This window comes from Balaenoptera borealis (genome assembly GCF_965194805.1).
Source record: "Balaenoptera borealis genome assembly, chromosome: 2".
Classification (NCBI taxonomy): domain Eukaryota; kingdom Metazoa; phylum Chordata; class Mammalia; order Artiodactyla; family Balaenopteridae; genus Balaenoptera; species Balaenoptera borealis.
This window is the reverse complement of record NC_138867.1, coordinates 66,450,173-66,470,037: the sequence shown is the minus strand read 5'-3', so window position 1 is coordinate 66,470,037 and position 19,865 is coordinate 66,450,173. Positions and strand designations below refer to the sequence as shown.

Below are 19,865 nucleotides of genomic sequence, written 5' to 3'. Positions count from 1 at the left end.
CTTAGTCTTAGGTAACCTGAAGGATAAAGAAAACTCCTTTCTTCTCGATCTCTGAAATGCCCTGTACTCTTCCTTAGCTAATCATGGACACAAGTTCATCATGGAAGAGGACTCTTGGGGATGTTGGGCTTCTCCCTGTCCCCAACCTCCACCCACCTTCTTTTTCCAGATACTTGTTGAGTGATTAAAGTGTGTCAAATGCTGGATACAGGATAAAATGCTGAACAAGACACTCAAGGTTCCTGCTCCTCAGCAGCTTACAGTTTTATCTCCCCATACTTTTTATTTCATAGTATGGGAAAATACGAAAGAATAACTCTACATGCTGTCCCTATTGTTTAGGTAGGTTGTCTTTCAAAAGGTGGTTTATAAATTGGCTTGTTTGATACAGGGACCATATCACCAAAGAAAATATTATAAATTGTAATTATGTTCCCAAATGGTACCCATAATATAGCTGAATTCCAGAACTAACGATATTATGGTTTCCCATTGTCTTTGGGGATGTGAATTTCAACTGTAAATTTAAAATTTAGACACTCTATTTCGCTTTACAACAATTTCAATAACTGAAGAATGTTCCTTCCCCCCCCCTCCACTACCCCAATTTCCATACGCCTTAAACAACTGGGAGTATTTCAATTTTTTTCCCCACCCATTGGCAGTGAGAGATTTCTTCACCAACTGTGGTAGTGATGGTGGCAAGAGGAGAATGAGTGTCCTTGTAGCTGTGACAGGAAGGAGATACGGGCTTTGGGCAGTTTGGGGGATGGGTGAAGTAGTCATACAGGGGGACTGATCTATGAAAGATCATTCGGGAGATGGAGAACCTTTTGCACCTAGAAAAGGAAGAACGGGAGTTGAGGGTAGATGGGGTAGTATTGGGATGGGGTCAAGATGGCATTAAAGGAGTGCAGTAGCATAAGTTGGATGTGGTAGAACAGGAAACTGGAGGGGAATGTTTAACAGTAGCTGCACAAAAGGGAACTGGAATCTTGGCAGTCAGCCCGCCCAGGGGCTTGAATTTCTCAGATGCGGCAAATTTACGGGATTGACATTTGCAAGTCAGGTTCTGCCTGTACACTGTTTCTTTTTATTGATGCTTCCTTTTTATCTTTAGTATCATTAGGAAATATTTAAATGTCTACATATCACATGGATTAAAAATGTTACTTTTATGCATTTGAAAGTCTTTGTTAAAATCTCCTTTAAGTTACATAATCTTTGTGATCTTTTCAAAGATAAATGTTAATATCATTTAGCATAAACTAAAAACAGTGTAAAATAAAATCCGTTAAAAGGAGAAAGCACTATTAAAATAAGTCAAACGTCATTTAGTCAAAGTAAAGGGAGAAGTTTCTAGCAATAATAATCTGGTTAGCTTACATTAGCCATCTGTTTTTGCATGTTGTCTACTTTTTACATTAAAGCCGTCAGCATATTAATCATAGTTTAAAAAATTCTTGGTCTGATAATTCCAACATTTTGCCATATCAGACTCTGGTTTTGATGCTTGTTCAGTCTCTTCAAACTGTGTTTTTGTCCTTTTGTATGCCTTGTAACTTTTTGTTGAAAGGTGGACATGATGTGCTGGGTAAAAGGAACTGCAGTAAGGAGGCCTTTAGTAATACAGTGGAAAGATGGGACCGTATATTCCATAATCCTAGGATTAGGTCTCAGTCTTTTGGTGAGCTTGTGTTTCTGGACTGTGAACTTTGCCAGTGCTTCTCAGCTTTTGTGGTTTTCTTTTTTTTTTTAAACTTTCTAGGTGGGAGAGGATGCCTAGAGGAGGCTGGGGTTGTGTATGTCACTTACTCCAAGTAGGTTAGGCTCTGATGAAACCCCAGCAGTTTAGGCTCTAAACTGGTTTCTCCTGAGGGCGGGCCTTTTTAAGAATAGAATGCTCTAGCATATTTCAGAATGGTTGCTTCCCCCCACCCCCTGCTAGAAGCATGAGGGGATTTTTCTCGGAATTTCACTGTAAGAACCAGGTTGGGTTCCTGGAGATAAAACTCAACGATGATATGGAGGCCCTCCATGACTGGTTGCCCCCTTTTTTTTTTTTAAATCTCTCAGACTTGTACATACTGAGTCTCTAGCACTTTGTCAATTACAGCACAGGTTTTCCTACCCAGGCACTGGTTTCTTGGTAGGTTCCTTTTGAGGGGTTTCCTTTCTATTTGGTTGTATTTCTCTATATCTGCCTGTGTGTCTCTCCAGTTTTGGGGGCAGTAGTTTGCGACCTCACCTCTCTTACAGATCTAAGGTTTGTTGACTTTTCAGTTTGTTCAGCTTTTTACTGTAGAAAGAAGCCATAGCTAAATCTGGGCAGGCTGCATTTGCCATGTTTAGGTATCCAGCCTTTATCGTATAGGTATGCGGGTCCACTGATGACCAAGGAAGCAACTTTAAGAGATCGATGCTTTGTAATGATCTTTTGACCTCACAGTGGAGAGGAGTGAGGATAGGAGAAAGGAAGACCAGTTCAAATACTATTACAGTAATCTGGGAAAGTGACAGTGAGGATATTGCCAGAGAAGATAGATATGAGCCATAGACTATAAGCTCTAGAATACCTAGTGACCGATTGCATATAAGGCAAGAGTAAGGAATTGAGGATTACTTCCAGGTTTTTGGTTTGGACAGCTAAATGAATATGTATCATTAACTAAGAGGTAGAACAGAGAGCAATGTGGCATGTAAGTTGCCCAGGGGATAGTCAGATGGATGTGCTCAGAAAACATTTGAATAAATTGACCTGGAGCTTTTAGCAAATTCTGAGTTGGAGATAGAGGTTTGGTAGTATCAACATTGACTGTTTTCTCTTGACTGGCATAGTACGTCTGAGGAAGACATGTAGAATTGAGAAGAGGACCATGAAGTAATCTTAGGGAATGCCAACATTTTAGGGGTAGGTGGAGGAAGAAAAGCTTGTAGAAAAAACAAAGCAGAGGTCCTGAACCAAGATGGTGGAGTAGAAGGACGTGCTCTCACTCCCTCTTGTGAGAACACCAGAATCACAACTAGCTGCTGGACAGTCATCGACAGGAAGACACTGGAACTCACCAAAAAAGATACCCCACATCCAAAGACAAAGGAGAAGCCACAATGAGACAGTAGGAGAGGCGCAATCACAGTAAAATCAAGTCCCGTAACTGCTGGGTGGGTGACTCACAGACTGGAGAACACTTATACCACAGAAGTCCACCCACTGTAGTGAAGGTTCTGAGCCCCACGTCAGGCTTCCAAACCTGGGAGTCCGGCAATGGGAGGAGGAATTCCTAGAGAATCAGACTTTGAAGGCTAGTGGGATTTGATTGCAGGACTTCAACAGGACTGGGGGAAACAGAGACTCCACTCTTGGAGGGCACACACAAAGTAGTGTGTGCATCGGGACCCAGGGGAAGGAGCAGTGACCCCAGGGGAGACTGAACCAGACCTACCTGCTACTGTCAGAGGGTTACCTGCAGAGGCGGGGGGTGGCTGTGGCTCACCGTGGGGACAAGGATACTGGCAGCAGAAGTTCTGGGAAGTACTCCTTGGCGTGAGCCCTCCCAGAGTCCGCCATTGGCCCCACCAAAGAGCCCAGGTAGGTTCCAGTGTTGGGTTGCCTCAGGCCAAACAACCAACAGGGAGGGAACCCAGCCACACCCATCAGCAGTCAAGCAGATTAAAGTTTTACTGAGCTCTGCCCACCAGAGAAGCAGCTCTACCCACCACCAGTCCCTCCCATCAAGAAACGTGCACAAGCCTCTTAGATAGCCTCATCCACCAGAGGGCAGACAGCAGAAGCAAGAAGAACTACAATCCTGCAGCGTGTGGAACAAAAACCATATTCACAGACAGATAGACAAGATGAAAAGGCAGAGGGCTATGTACCAGATGAAGGAACAAGATAAAACCCCAGAAAAACAACTAAATGAAATGGAGATAGGCAAACTTCCAGAAAAAGAATTCAGAATAATGATAGTGAAGATGATTCAGGACCTCGGAAAAAGAATGGAGGCAAAGATTGAGAAGATGCAAGAAATGTTTAACAAAGACCTAGAAGAATTAAAGAACACACAAACAGAGATGAACAATACAATAACTGAGATGAAAACTACACTAGAAGGAATCAATAGCAGAATAACTGAGGCAGAGGAGCGGATAAGTGACCTGAAAGTCAGAATGGTGGAATTCACTGCTGCGGAACAGACTAAAGAAAAAAGAATGAAAAGAAATGAAGACACCCTAAGAGACCTCTGGGACAACATTAAACGCAACAACATTCGCATTATAGGGGTCCCAGAAGGAGAAAAGAGAGAGAAAGGACCCAAGAAAATATTTGAAGAGGTTATAGTCGAAAACTTCCCTAACATGGGAAAGGAAATAGCCATCCAAGTCCAGAAAGCGCAGAGAGTCCCATACAGGATAAACCCAAGGAGAAACTCGCCGAGACACATAGTAATCAAAGTGGCAAAAATTAAAGACAAAGAAAAATTATTGAAAGCAGCAAGGGAAAAATGACAAATAACATACAAGGGAGCTCCCATAAGGTCAACAGCTGATTTCTCAGCAGAAACTCTACAAGCCAGAAGGGAGTGGCATGATATACTTAAAGTGATGAAAGGGAAGAACGTACAGCCAACATTACTCTACGCAGCAAGGATCTCATTCAGATTCGATGGAGAAATCAAAAGCTTTACAGACAAGCAAAAGCTAAGAGAATTCAGCACCACCAAACCAGCTCTACAACAAATGCTAAAGGAACTTCTCTAAGTGGAAAACACAAGAGAAGAAAAGGACCTACAAAAACAAACCCAAAACAATTAAGAAAATGGTCATAGGAACATACATATCGATAATTACCTTCAATGTGAATGGATTAAATGCTCCAACCAAAAGACACAGGCTAGCTGAATGGATACAAAAACAAGACCCATATATATGCTGTCTGCAAGAGACCCACTTCAGACCTAGGGACACATACAGACTGAAAGTGAGGGGATGGAAAAAGATTCCATGCAAATGGAAATCAAAAGAAAGCTAGAGTAGCAATACTCATATCAGATAAAATAGACTTTAAAATAAAGAATGTTACAAGAGACAAGGAAGGACACTACATAATGCTCAAGGGATCAATCCAAGAAGAAGATGTAACAATTATAAATATATATGCACCCAACATAGGAGCACCTCAATACATAAGGCAACTTCTAACAGCTATAAAAGAGGAAATCAAAAGTAACACAGTAATAGTGGGGGACTTTAACACCTCACTTACACCAATGGACAGATCATCCAAAATGAAAATAAATTAGGAAACACAAGCTTTAAATGACACAATAGACCAGGTAGACTTAATTGATATTTATAGGACATTCCATCCAAAAACAGCAGATTACACTTTCTTCTCAAGTGCACACGGAACATTCTCCAGGATAGATCACATCTTGGGTCACAAATCAAGCCTCAGTAAATTTAAGAAAATTGAAATCATATCAAGCATCTTTTCTGACCACCATGCTATGAGATTAGAAATCAAGTACAGGGAAAGAAACGTAAAAAACACAAACACATGAGGGCTAAACAATACGTTACTAAATAACCAAGAGATCACTGAAGAAATCAAAGAGGAAATCAAAAAATACCTAGAGACAAATGACAATGAAAACACGATGATCCAAAACCTATGGGATGCAGTAAAGCAGTTCTAAGAGGGAAATTTATAGCTATACAAGCCTACCTCAAGAAACAAGAAAAATCTCAAATAAACAATCTAAACTTACATCTAAAGGAACTAGAGAAAAAAGAACAAACAAAACCCAACGTTAGCAGAAGGAAATAAATCATAAAGATCAGAGCAGAAATAAATGAAATGGAAACAAAGAAAACAATAGCAAAGATCAATAAAACTAAAAGCTGGTTCTTTTAAGAAGATAAACAAAATTGATAAACCATTAGCCAGACATATCAAGAAAAAGAGGGAGAGGACTCAAATCAATAAAATTAGAAGTGAAAAAGGAGAGGTTACAACAGACACCGCAGAAATAACAAAGCAGCCTAAGACACTACTACAAGCAACTCTATGCCAATAAAGTGGACAACCTGGAAGAAATGGACAAATTCTTAGAAGGTATAACCTTCCAAGACTGAATCAGGAAGAAACAGAAAATATGAACAGACCAATCACAAGTAATGAAATTGAAACTGTGATTAAAAATCTTCCAACAAACAAAAGTCCAGGACCAGATGGCTTCACAGGTGAATTCTATCAAACATTTAGAGAAGAGCTAACACCTATCCTTCTCAAACTCTTCCAAAAAATTGCAGAGGATGAACACTCCCGAACTCATTCTATGAGGCCACCATCACCCTGATACCAAAACCAGAGAGAGATACTACAAAAAAAGAAAACTACAGACCAGTATCACTGATGAATATAGATGCAAAAATCCTCAACAAAATACTAGCAAACAGAATCCAACAACACATTAAAAGGATCATACACCACGATCAAGTGGGATTTATCCCAGGGATGCAAGGATTCTTCAATATAAGCAAATCAATCAATGTGATACACCATATTAACAAACTGAAGAATAAAAACCATATTATCATCTCAATAGATGCAGAAAAAGCTTTTGACAAAATTCAACACCCATTTATGATAAAAAACTCTCCAGAAAGTGGGCATAGAGGGGACCTACCTCAACATAATAAAGGCCATATACGACAAACCCACAGCAAACATCATTCTCAATGGAGAAAAACTGAAAGCATTTCCTCTAAGATCAGGAACGAGACAAGGATGTCCACTCTCACCACTATTATTCAACATAGTTTTGGACCTCCTAGCCACGCCAATCAGAGAAGAAAAAGGAATACAAATTGGAAAAGAAGAAGTAAAAGGGTCACTGTTTGCAGATGACATGATACTATACATAGAGAATCCTAAAGATGCCACCAGAAAACTACTAGAGCTAATCAATGAATTTGGTAAAGTTGCAGGATACAAAATTAATGCACAGAAATCTCTTGCATTCGTATACAGTAATGATGAAAAATCTGAAAGAGAAATTAAGGAAACACTCCCAATTACCATTGCAACAAAAAGAATAAAATACCTAGGAATAAACCTACCTAGGGAGACAAAAGACCTGTATGCAGAAAACTGTAAGACATTGATGAAAGAAATTAAAGATGATACCAACAGATGGAGAGATATACCATGTTCTTGGATTAGAAGAATCAATATTGTGAAAATGACTATACTACCCAAAGCAATCTACAGATTCAATGCAATCCCTATCAAAGTACAAATGGCATTTTTTACAGAACTAGAACAAAACTTAAATTTTGTATGAAGACACAAAACACCCCAAATAGCCAAAGCAGTCTTGAGGGAAAAAAACGGAGCTGGAGGAATCAGACTCCCTGACTTCAGACTGTACTACAAAGCTACAATAATCAAGACAATATGGTACTGGCACAAAAACAGAATCATAGATCAATGGAACAAGATAGAAAGCCCAGAGATAAAGCCATGCACCTATGGTCAACTAATCTATGACAAAGGAGGCAAGGATATACAATGGAGAAAAGACAGTCTCTTCAATAAGTGGTGCTGGGATAGCTGGACAGCTGCATATAAAAGAATGAAATTAGAACAATTCCTGACACCATACACAAAAATAAACTCAGTGGATTCGAGACCTAAATGTAAGACGGGACACTATAAAACTCTTAGAGGAAAACATAGGAAGAACACTCTTTGACATAAATCACAGCAAGATCGTTTTTGATCCACCTCCTAAAGTTATGGAAATAAAAACAAAAAGAAACAAATGGGACATAATGAAACTTCAAAGCTTTTGCACAGCAAAGGAAACGATAAACAAGACGAAAAGACAACCCTCAGAATGGGAGAAAATATTTGCAAACGAATCAACGGACAAAGGATTAATCTCCAAAATATATAAACAGCTCCTACAGCTCAATATTAAAAAAACAAACAGCGCAATCCAAAAATGGGCAGAAGACCTAAATAGAGATTTCTCCAAAGGAGACATTCAGATGGCCAAGAAGCACATGAAAAGCTGCTCAACATCAATTATTAGAGAAATGCAAATCAAAAGTACAATGAGGTATCACCTCACACCAGTCAGAATGGGCATCATCAGAAAATGAACAGACAACAAATGCTGGAGAGGGTGTGGAGAAAAGCGAACCCTCTTGCACTGTTGGTGGAAATGTAAATTGATACAGCCACTATGGAGAACAGTATGGAGTTTCCTTAAATCCCACTACTGGGCATATACCCAGAGAAAACCATAATTCAAAAAGACACATGCACCCCAATGTTCATTGCAGCACTATTTACAATAGTCAGGTCATGGAAGCACCCTAAATGCCCATCAACAGATGAATGGATAAAGAAAATGTGGTACATATATACAATGGAATATCACTCAGCCATGAAAAGGAATGAAATTGGGTCATTTGTTGAGACGTGGATGGATCTAGAGACTGTCATAGAGAGTGAAGTAAGTCAGAAGGAGTAAAACAAATATCATATCTTAACGCATACATGTGGAACCTAGAAAAATGGTACAGATGAACCGGTTTGCAGGGCAGAAATTGAGACACAGATGTAGAAAACAAATGTATGGACACCGAGGGGGGAAAGCCGCGGGGGTGTGGGGGTGGTGGTGTGATGAAGTGGGCAATTGGGATTGACATGTATATGCTGATGTGTATAAATTGATGACTAATAAGAACCTGCTGTATATATATAAAAAAAAAAGAGCCAAAACAGCCAGGACAGTTTTGAAGAGGAAGAAGATGATGTGGTAGTGATAAGGTGTGGAGACTTATTTATGCAATAACAAGACTTTAAAAATAAAACTAGTGTAATATTGGCATGGGAGTGGGCAAGTACTGTATGTCAGTGTAACAGTTCAGAGTGCTCAAGAAATGACCCACATATAATGAGAACTTGGCGTTATTATAAATTGGCATTATATTGATTAATCAATATATTGTGCTAGATAATTTTGTATGAAAAAAGTCAACTTAATTCTATATGTAGGACTCTTCTTGGAGTTTCAGACTCATACTCAAACAGTGTATCCCAAACTGAACTGATTGTAACTTGTCAAACTATTCCTTTTGTATTCTGTGTATCACTAGCAAAGAAATTTGAGAGCCAGTATTTATTCTTCTGCCTCCTAAATTTATTCTGCACACCCAAGCAATAAAATATTTTGTAGAGTTTAAAAAAAGAAAAAGAAAAAACAAAGCAATGTTTTAAGATATGGAGGAGAATGAGTAAAGAGTGATTTGAGGTCTTAAGTCTGAGGGAGTTATCACCAGAGTCAAATACACTAAAGGAGTAAACTAAGACAAGGATTGCATGGTGACCACTTTTGACAATGCAGCAAGAGTGGTTCAGGTAGAGTTGTGTGGAAGTCATATTATGGGAAGACTGGAGAGTAAGCCTGACTTAGCAGCACATGTACTAGTTAGGAGTTGATTAGGTTGCACATAATTGGAAACCCTAAATAAGATTAAAAGTTATTTCCTCTTAAATAAAAGAAATCTGAAGGTTGAGAATCCAAGGCTGAAATGGCAGTTCCATGCAGTTGTCAGGAATCTATACCCCTTCTACCTTTTTATTCTAGTGTTTTAGTCAGCTTGGGCTGCTATAATAAAGTACCATATTCAGAGTGCCTTTTGAAGAACAGAAATTTATTTTTCACAGTTCTGGAGGATGGAAGTCCAAGATCAGAGTGCCAGCACAGTGTGTTTCCAGGGAGGATGCTCTTCCAGGTTGTAGACTGCTGACTTCTTGTTGTGTCCTTACAGGATGGAAAGAAAGCTAGCTAGCTCTCTGGTCTCTTCCTGTCAGGGCACTAATGCCATTATGAAGACTCTACCCTCATGACCTAATTACCTCCCAAAGGCCCCACCTCTAAATACCATCACATTGGGATTAGGGTTTTAACAAATCAATTTTGGGGGAACACAAACATTCAGTCCATTGCATCTGGCATTCCTAGAGTGGCTCATTCTCATGGTCCAAGATGGAGGCTGAAACATCACTCCAACCTTATAGGCTGAATGCGGGATAAGGGAATGTGGAACAATACCCCTTAGTGTAAGTCTTCCAACTTAAATCTCTATCTCCTTGGCCAAACTTCAGGCAAGTGAACATACCCAGCTTCAAGGGAAATAGGGGAACATTATCTTTTAGCTGAGGAGTAATATGTCCAGCTAATAATTTTGTTTCTCACTACTCAGAGGAGAGACCTTCCAGGCAACTAAGAGTCTGTACTGTAGAAGAGGTTAGAAGTGTGTGTGTGTGTGTGTGTGTGTGTGTGTGTGTGTGTAACTGAGGGGGGAGAATAGAAGCTTATTAAAGCTCTGTAAATTCAGTTAATCTGCTGTTTTGGAGCTTCTATGGTATTTCTCCTGGACATTACTGTGGTTCATCATAAGGAAACTGTTAAAAATAGAGGAATAGATTGTGCACCTGACAGTGTTGATCTGCAAACTATTCTGCTTTTAAACACATTTAATTTTGCAGACATTTAGGGAAGTCAATTAAGGAAGGCAGACCTTTGCTAAAATATTTTACTTACGTTCTATAAATTATATTTTGGCATGCCAAGGAAACACTGAAACAGCATAGTAATCTGATTTGGTACCATGAACCGATTATAACACATTTTCTATTTAACTGGCTTTGTAATTGTCAATATTAGTGTAATTTATCCCCTTCAACTGTTTTGGAATAAAAAGTATGGTTTCTAATTATAGGGTAGATTAGGTTAAAAAGCTTAAACTAATATAGGATGTAGCAATTCTCTGCTAACATCTGGGAGAATTTGGAAAGAGTAAATGTGTTTAGAAATTGCTTATTCTTTTAGATAGAGTTTTATTGTAATATGCCTCTTTCCACTTACTGATTGGAACTCTGCTTTTTACCCATCAAACCAACTTGTATGGAGTCAGTTGACTAATCTTTCACTGGTATGGTCAGGTTTTTCCCATAGGTATAGATAACATGCTTTTATCTTCCATTTTGGGTTTGGAAACCTTGGAACATTGGTCCACATGATCTATAGGAATGACACAGACTTATATCATGGAGAAACAGTTTATCTTCTTAATGTTTGAGTGGAGGAGCAGGGTGGTGGGAGTGGTGGTTGTACTAACAGTTGCCTTAGGTTGACTTTGACAGGTAAGCTTGCCACTTCTCCATCTTTCACTTGGTCACAGAGTGATATTTCCTGGGAATATAATTTCTTCATGGAAGATGTTGAATCATGTTGTTTTGCAGTATTTTTCGAGATACAGCAGACTAAGCTCTGAGTCATATATCCTAATCTCAACTCTTTTACCAAATAGTTCTGTTGATCTGGAAGTCACTCAATTGCTCTGGGCCACATTTTAGTAATAATAGGATTATGTAATCTTGTATTTGAGAGGTATTTTAAAGTTCATCTGATCCAAACTTCTGTTTAATGAATAAAGCCCCTGCAGTATCCCCAGCTTCAACCTGTACTGTTCCTTTACTCTTTCAGAGATTGGACACTCACATCTCCCAACCCCAAAATGGTTCTTTTCTCAGCCTATAAGATTTTTGGATAGCTCTAATGGTTACAAAAAGGGTCTTTGAGGTGTTGAGTTACAATTTGCCTTCTTAGCACTTTAACCCATTGGTTTTATTTCCACCCTCTTTAGCCATGTAAAATAAGACCAATCCCTCTAATAGCTGACAACCTATTAAGTGTTTGAGTCTTTACTTTCTGCAGGTTATGCATCACTGATAACTTCCAACCATTGCTCACAACTTGTCTTTTTTTTCCCCTTCATCTTTCTAGGATTTATTATCTCTCCTTTTTTAGTTCTATGTTAATGCATTTAAGGTAAAATTAGCTCTTGGCAGGGTGGTCTAATACACTATTAATTCATATTAAACTTGCAGTCAGCTAAAACCTCTCTTTTTATATGGGCTATTGTTATATTTGTCTATCCTGTACAAGATTTTTGATTCAAGCACAGTATTGTACATTTATTTTTGTCAAGTTAATCTTATTAGATTTAGTGCAGTGTTTCAGAGTGCCTGTTCTTTTGGGATACTGATTCAAGAATCTAAATATATTAGTTATCTCCTTTTATTTTCAAATTTGGTGATTATGCTGTGATTGTATATCTAAAATCAAGGAGTTTGATTATTTGTATTGGGACTTAAGGAAGTCAAGATCTCTTAGGTCACTCTTTTCATTGATTTAGGCACGCATGGATGCCAAATGCTTCTTAGTGCAATTGACTGGAAATTGAGTATCTGGAGATTAATTTAGAAGAGGTTCATGTTGTATTTAATCCTATTTTCTCCCCTTGTCTGTTTTTCACTTTTATCTATTGATTATTTTAGCTCCTTATGTAGAGATACACTTTAAACATTTATTTTTAGATACAAATATAACTGAAGAATCAGAATAACTTTATCTAAATTTATAGATATATAGATCCCACTTTCTGATATTTAAAAAAATGTGGGTTTTTACTTATGTTTTGGGGTACAAAATAAATTTCTGTATTCTAAAGCTTTACCTGGTAACCTAAATTTTAATTAGGAAATGCCATAGGGAATGCCTTCTAGATGAACATTTTTCTCAATTACAAATGTACATAAAAAGGCTTAGTTTTAAAAAATCTGAAAAAATAAAAGAGAACTATGTAGAGAAATTCTTAATAAAATAACATTGCTATAAACTGCTACTAAATAATTAAATGTTCACTTTCATATGTGAATGCATTTTATAAGCTATAAAATAGTATAAATATAAGTTCCTATTATTACTCTCATATTCTATATAATAGAGTAAAATCTTTCTATTGCATAGTGATACGAGAAGTCTGTCTCAATAATGGAATATTTTGTGAAACATTTTATTACTTTCAGGTACATAGAGAATTTTATTTTGGCCACAGTGTTGTATATAATTTAGGTAATTCTTTCATGCTATTATCCTTTACTTAAACGTCCTCTTTTCTTCCTGCTTATCCCATTTCCCTTAATACCTAGCTTAAGTACAATTTCCTCTGTCAGTTAAAGCCCTTTTGTAAAGAGTCTCTTACAGTGGTCTCTTCCTGTTCTGAATTCTTGATGTTTTGTTGCCTGTACACCAATCATATGCCACTTTGTGTTACTGATCTTATTTTTAATTATATTTTTCTTCCGATTAACAAGTCTGAAAATTACTTGAGGGCAAAATTTGTGTCTTCTTCTTTTTTTTTTTTTTTGGTTCAAGACCTAGAACAATGGTAGGAGCTTACTAATTGTTGATGGTGATGAGCATTAAGTGTTTATTTGTAGAATTTATCAGGATGTTTGAAAGTGTTTTTCTTTCTAACATTAGATATTTAGAATTATCTTTATGCTGCTAATTTGTTAAACTCTTTGTTAGTGTAAAGATGCATTCTTTTACCATATTGCCACAAACTCTGCCTTAGTGGGTCCTAAATTAATGATGTTTCATTGGTTCTCAATACTTTACACAAACTAGATGCTTAAGAGTTGTCTAATAAAGAGATAAGTAAATGTCCTGAAAGAGCAAATGCTGTAAATGTCTAAATATTTCAAACTAATACTAGGAAATGGATTAAGCCCTAGACAAAACCCCTGTGGTTCTAATTATTTTATATGGAGCTTTTTAAAAATAGCTTCAAATAGGGATTAAAAATATACATTTTATACCCTCTGAAAATCAGAGAAGAATTATCCTGTGTCTTTCCTAAGTTGGGTTTTTCCTTCAAACACCTGCCCACTTCCTTCTGTGGTATTAAGAGTTCTGGGACCTGTGTCTATGGGTGTATTCTTCTGAAGCATTTCTTCCCTGTTCTGCATGTGCCCTAAGGAGTACAGATCAGAGACATTGCTGGAATTTGTTATGAGAAAAACTCTTCCAGAATTCCTCTAGGGAAAGTGGAAAATGAATTACAAGCACTAGCCTCAATGAATGGTGCATATTAATGTGGATACTTTAAACATGGCAATAATGAAGTAGGTCTAACTAAAGACGTCACCAAATATGTTATAGCTAGATGATCATACAGATTTGGCTGGGGTTAAGGAAGTTAGAACAAGGTGAAACAATTAAAAAGAAGGTGCAAGAAGTAGTAGGGAATGTAAAGTGAGTGCTAAAGGAAAGCAGATATAAAGCAGAATAGATCTAAATGCCAATGCCAAAATAGCATGTGCAAAGATTAGAAAAGAGAATTAACAGGAAGAATTAAGAAAAATAAGAATGTCAGATCAAGTTCTTCTCATTTCTATTCATGGACTCCTTAGAAGTCCCCATCACATGGAAACCTGAGGGTAGAGAAATAAGCTATAGTGACTTCAGTCCACATCAGGGAGCCTCACACTTTTAGTGAGGAGACTATTAATGTTGATGAAGCAGGGAGTAGAAGGATATTGGAGGATTTACAGTTCCCTAAACTTGTTGGGGATACAGGTTACTAAAACCCAGTCAGAATGAAGTGTTCACCTCTGTGATCCCAAGTTTGAAGAGCCTCAGAAAGGAAGGTAGGTCCTGAACTGCTGATCTTACACTTGGTTCTGTGGCGTGGGTTGCAACCACCTGGCATGTGACCTGCTGGGCACCAGAGAAATGATGTCTTATGGTGAGGAGGTGCTGCCTATACATATAGCTTCTGCTGTGTGCACTCTTTAAAAGACAGAAATAAGGAGAGAGAGTTGTTTTTTTTTTAATTTATTTTTTATTTTACATTGGAGTGTAGTTGATTTACAATGTTGTGTTAGTTTCAGGTGTACAGCAAGGTGATTCAGTTAAACATATACATATATCCATTCTTTTTCACATTCTTTTCCCATATAGGCTATTACAGAGTACTGAGCAGAGTTCCCTGTGCTCTACAGTAGGTCCTTGTTGATTATCTATTTTGTATATAGTAGTGTGTATATGTTAATACCAAACTCCTAATTTATTCCTCCCCACCACGTTTCCCCTTTTGGTAACCATAAGTTTGCTTTCAAAGTCTGTGAGTCTGTTTCTGTCTTGTAAATAAGTAGAAGAGAGAGATTTTAAATGATGCAATTTATTTTCAGTTCTACAATAAACTTCTGCATGAGGTGAAAAAAGAAAAAAAAATCGTAAAGCCTGGAAGAAATTCTGAGTAAGTTATTTTCAGTGCTTAGTAGCCAGAGGAAAAACATTAGACTGCTTTTAAATGTTTTCCACTCATCTTAATTTCTTGGGATATGTAATTTATATTATTTATAAAGAAGATATTTTCTTGGTTATTAACTTATTATTAGAGTAAACTGTTACTGTTCATTTGTACTTGAGGAAAATGTTACACATAGATAATAATTTAAAATTAGCTTGGGGAAGGAGATATGAACTGATGACTAAGTTTTAAAATAATTTTTTCTTGATTATAGAAATTTGCAAAACACAAAACAGCAGAGAGAGGGAAGTAAGAAGCCCCATTACCCAGTGTAAATGCTTTGAAAAATACTTTTTTTAGAAAGAGCAGTTTTAGGTTCATAGCAAAATTGAGCAGAAGGTACAGAGATTTCCCATACTCCCCTTGTCCCCAGTGGCCATGTCATTCACCAACCTGAAAGTTATTTTAATATCTCTGACTTGATACTTGGTATCACTTTTTAAAAAATATTTATCTTTACTTAAAGCTACTTTCTAGCCAAATTAATCTGGCTACACTGCATGTTGTTAAAAGCTTATTTGGGTTGTTAAAATTACACACTATGGTTAGGGTAAGTCTACTTTTACTTTAGGACTAGTTTAGTGCTACCTCTGAAGTGTGGCCCGTGGGTCTCTACCGAATGCTGTTGGTGTTCGTTGTGAGTAGTGTTCTTGAAGTTTCTCCTGTGAGTAGTTAGTGGTTTCCCAGCCCTCTGTGAGCAACAGTTCTTTGCCTGGCTTGGTGGAGTTCCACCCTATACATGGGCAAAGGGATTCCTATGCAGATTGTTGGAGTTATTTTGCTGTGTAGCCCCCTCCTGTCTGATACTCTGCCCACAAATTCCAGCTGCCTCAATCCTCCCCAGTTTAATTCCTTGATCTCTTCAACTTGAGACCACTGTGCTGTATTTGGATTTGTTCCCTCCTTGCACTTTGTTCTGGAATGTGCCTTGAGGCAGAAAACTAGGGTTATGATAGGACTCAAATCTTGTATGTTCCTCTTTTTGCAAGTTTTACAGGTCTGCACTGCCTGTTGTCCAGTATCTAAAACCAGTTGTTTCATATATCCAGTTTTCTAGTTGTCTGCAGCAAGAGGGCAAGTTCAGTCCCACTTACTCCTCCACGGCATAAGTGGAAGTCTGGTGTCTGGTGTTAATTTTGATGTTAATACATTGAAATTGAGTATGGGATGACTCCCAAGGTTGGTCAGCAAGTGTTAGGAAGCTACTAGTATTCTGGGTGGATATAAAAGAAAATCTGCTCTCTGTAAGGATGACACAAACAGAACTATGTATATCAGACAATATATATCAAGATTCCATGGGCAGGTGGGAGCATGGGTATAATGTATAATCTTCAAGCTGGATTGAAATGGACTAAGTGCTATTATCAAGTATACCCAGTACTGTATTTCCAATGTATATAGCTTAGCTCTAAGAGTGGATGGAGTGGTGCAGTAGTTAAGAGTACGCCTGCCAATGCAGGGGGCACGGGTTCGACCCCTGGTCTGGAAAGATCCCACATGCCCTGGAGCAACTAAGTCCGTGCGCCACAACTACTGAAGTCCGCGCACCTAGAGCCCGTGCTCTGCAACAAGAGAAGCTACCGCAATGAGAAGCCCGTGCACCACAACGAAGAGTAGCCCCCGCTCGCCGCAACTAGAGAAAGCCCACGTGCAGCAACGAAGACCCAATGCAGCCAAAATTAAATACGTATAAATAAATAAATTTATGAAAAAAAAATCAAATGAGAGATTATAGCAAGAACAATTATTTTAAAGAATGGATAGAAATTTTTACTAAATTTTACAAATAACCATATTTCTATATTATAAACAACCATATTTCTATAAACTCTTGATTAGTTTTAAATTAATTCTTATTTTTATATATTAGCCTTTTTATTTCCTCTATTGATAGTCATTTTAATCATGAATTTGCCTGTCTGCACAAGGCAAGTGTTTTTATTTCTAAGCACACCAAATCATTTAATTCCAAATCCATACTCCCAAGCATTACTTGTCTATCATTTATGACATCAATGACACATCGGCAAAGTAATATTTTTTATGCCCAGCTATCCATTTAATAATTGTTAAATCTTTCACTCCTTTCCCTGTCGGTCTTAACTGATGCAATTATCTCTGCACCAGAACATTTAATTCTGTTTAGTATCTTCAGTATCTTTATGTATATCAGGTATCTAGTCTCTAAAACTGATATTGAGAGTATAGAAAATAGACTAAGTAAATTTGAAACAAAGGCTGGATATTAATATTATTGGGTGGTTGCATAGACAGTTTTTGACATGCTAAATCTGTTTTTTAGCTTCACTGTTTATGATGAAGAACTTTAAAAAGACAATGTTAGAAACAGATTTCTAATTTTTCACACCTCCTTAGCACCAGGTTGTAAGCTCTGTTGAAAATTTGAACAGGCTGATCTAGTTTCATTGCTAAACTACTTACAATCCCATGAGCAGTCTCTCGGTGGTTGCCAAATGCTCCTTGCTACTTGTTAGCTAGCTGTGATCCGGCTAACTCTTGGCATTTTATCACTTAGGAGACACATGTGGATACTGATACGTGTCATTAGTCAACAGTGGAATTATACAATGGATCAGGAATAAGAGAGTTCTTTTTTCTAAATCCAACATGACTTTTTTAAAAGTTTTTATTTTATATTGGAGTATAGTAGATTAACAATGTTGTGTTAGTTTCAGGTGTACAACAAAGTGACTCAGTTATTCATATACATGTGTCTATTCTTTTTCAAATTCTTTTCCTGATTAGGTTGTTACATAATATTGAGCAGAGTTTCCTGTGCTGTACAGTAGGTCCTTGTTGGTTATCCATTTTAAATATAGCAGTGGGTAGGAATCTAGATCCCACATGACTTTTTACTGTCCATTAGGAGAACTTAATCTGTTCTAAGTTCTCTATGTCTGCGGCTTCTCGAGTTAATGACACTGGGATTTAAGGACAAAAGATGGGGAGTGGATTTTGGATGTAGCATTTTGCAGCACATACTGCTCACCAGTGTTAAATGTAACAGCTAGACCATTCTTTATAAAATAGCCCTCTTCTAGCCCTCTACAATCTTTTTATTGTTTATTTCCTAACCTTGATTTATTTCCTTTAAGGATGTAGGCGAGAGGGAGGTTATTGTCTTTTGAGGATTTGTTTTATTAAAAATAACAAAACAACAGATATCTACCACCCACAACTAAATGGATTAATTTATTTCTTTAAAAAAATTACCCTTTGTATATAGAGATAGGAATCAGTGTGAAGGAATTGTTTTAGTAACATTCATGCTGTTAAACGATAGTATTTTATTGAGAGGCTGAAGCTTAAGGATACTACGAGGAGGTCAATGCTAAAGTAGGTCTCTAAGGAGATTCCTTACGCTTCCCCTTTGAATGCCTTGACTAGAGGAAACCAAAGGATTCTGTAAGTGCCTCATGCCTGGTTTAAGAGAGTCATTCCTTCATTAAAAAATATTTATTGGGTACTCACTAGTTTAGGTGCTGGAGATACAGAGATAAACAAGACAAAATGTGTTATAGTAGTTTAATTTCAAGAGAAATTAGGAACAGCTGTTTTTTGAAGTTAATTCTCCTACTGTGTCTTCCCTCTACCTTTGCACATATAGTGAATCAACCAAAAGAATTTTAAAACTACAGGTGGGGATTTGTTAATTTGAAGGCTTTATGTTTGAATCTTTTTTTTTCCTTTTTCCTTGCTAAATGTAAGAAGATGGCGAAATCAGTTTTCATCACTGAAGTTTGGGATGGATGTGTGTTTTCTCATATTAAATGGCTACTTTCTCTTGCTTTTCAGTTTCAACACTGCATCTTTTTGGAATATTAAAAGAATGGCATGCAAAAGACAGGTTATTTAATAGGTAAATGTGTGAAAAGTAGATATAGGATATCATGACCAGGCTGACAGACATAGCTGTTTATTGGTAGTTGGACTTTTCATTGTATGAGTACTTACCTAATGATGTTTATACATAGTTCGTAACTCTGCCTCATAGGAATATATTGTGAGGCATAATTAAATGTTATCCACAAGTGGCACACATTCCTGAAAAGTTTTATGAACATTAAATTGTGTTATTATAACTAGCATGTATAATATAAAGAAAACTTTTGATGAATCCTGTTCATAAGATTAAAAAAATTGTTTCTATGATTTAAACAGTCATATCCATTTTAACTGTTCTATAAATTCAGATTAAACACATTAGGTCATTTTTATTGACTGACTTTTGTGAAATAATGATTTGTTTTATATAGATGTATTATACACACATGCATAGATATTGACATATGTACATATATGTGTATGTAGAGAGAGAGTTAGGAATTAGCTCTGAACTATAGGTAGTATTCACCTTTTATTTATGTGTAGCTTGGAGAACTTTTTTGCAAATTAACAATACTGTCTTTAAAACCTTTTTTATATGTTATCCATAGTTCCTTATTTTCTACCATTTCCTTCAGAGCAAGAGATTTAATCTCAAATTAGATAGCTAGATTATAGAGTGAAGTAAATTCTTTACCCCTTTTCCAGACTGTGAAGTCCTTATTTACAAGTGTAGTTGAGAATTTGCTGTAATTAGACTCCAAATGACA

The 19,865-nt window shown here is 37.1% G+C and overlaps 1 protein-coding gene across 18 annotated transcripts in view; it reads left to right on the top strand.

Moving 5' to 3' along the window:
- The window catches only part of SSBP2 (single stranded DNA binding protein 2), a 329,776-nt gene that overhangs the window by 44,733 nt on the left and 265,178 nt on the right, over positions 1 to 19,865 (top strand). For 7 of the 18 annotated variants that reach the window (XM_082378333.1, XM_082378329.1, XM_082378342.1 and 4 more), the window contains one exon: positions 15,125 to 15,192. The exons of the other annotated variants lie outside the window; for them this stretch is intronic. Coding sequence is in view for 6 of the 7 variants with exons in the window: in XM_082378329.1 (XP_082234455.1) it covers positions 15,125 to 15,192 (68 nt within the window). In the remaining variant the exon portion in view is untranslated. The remainder of the gene's footprint in view (positions 1 to 15,124; positions 15,193 to 19,865) is intronic. 18 annotated transcript variants of the gene reach the window in all.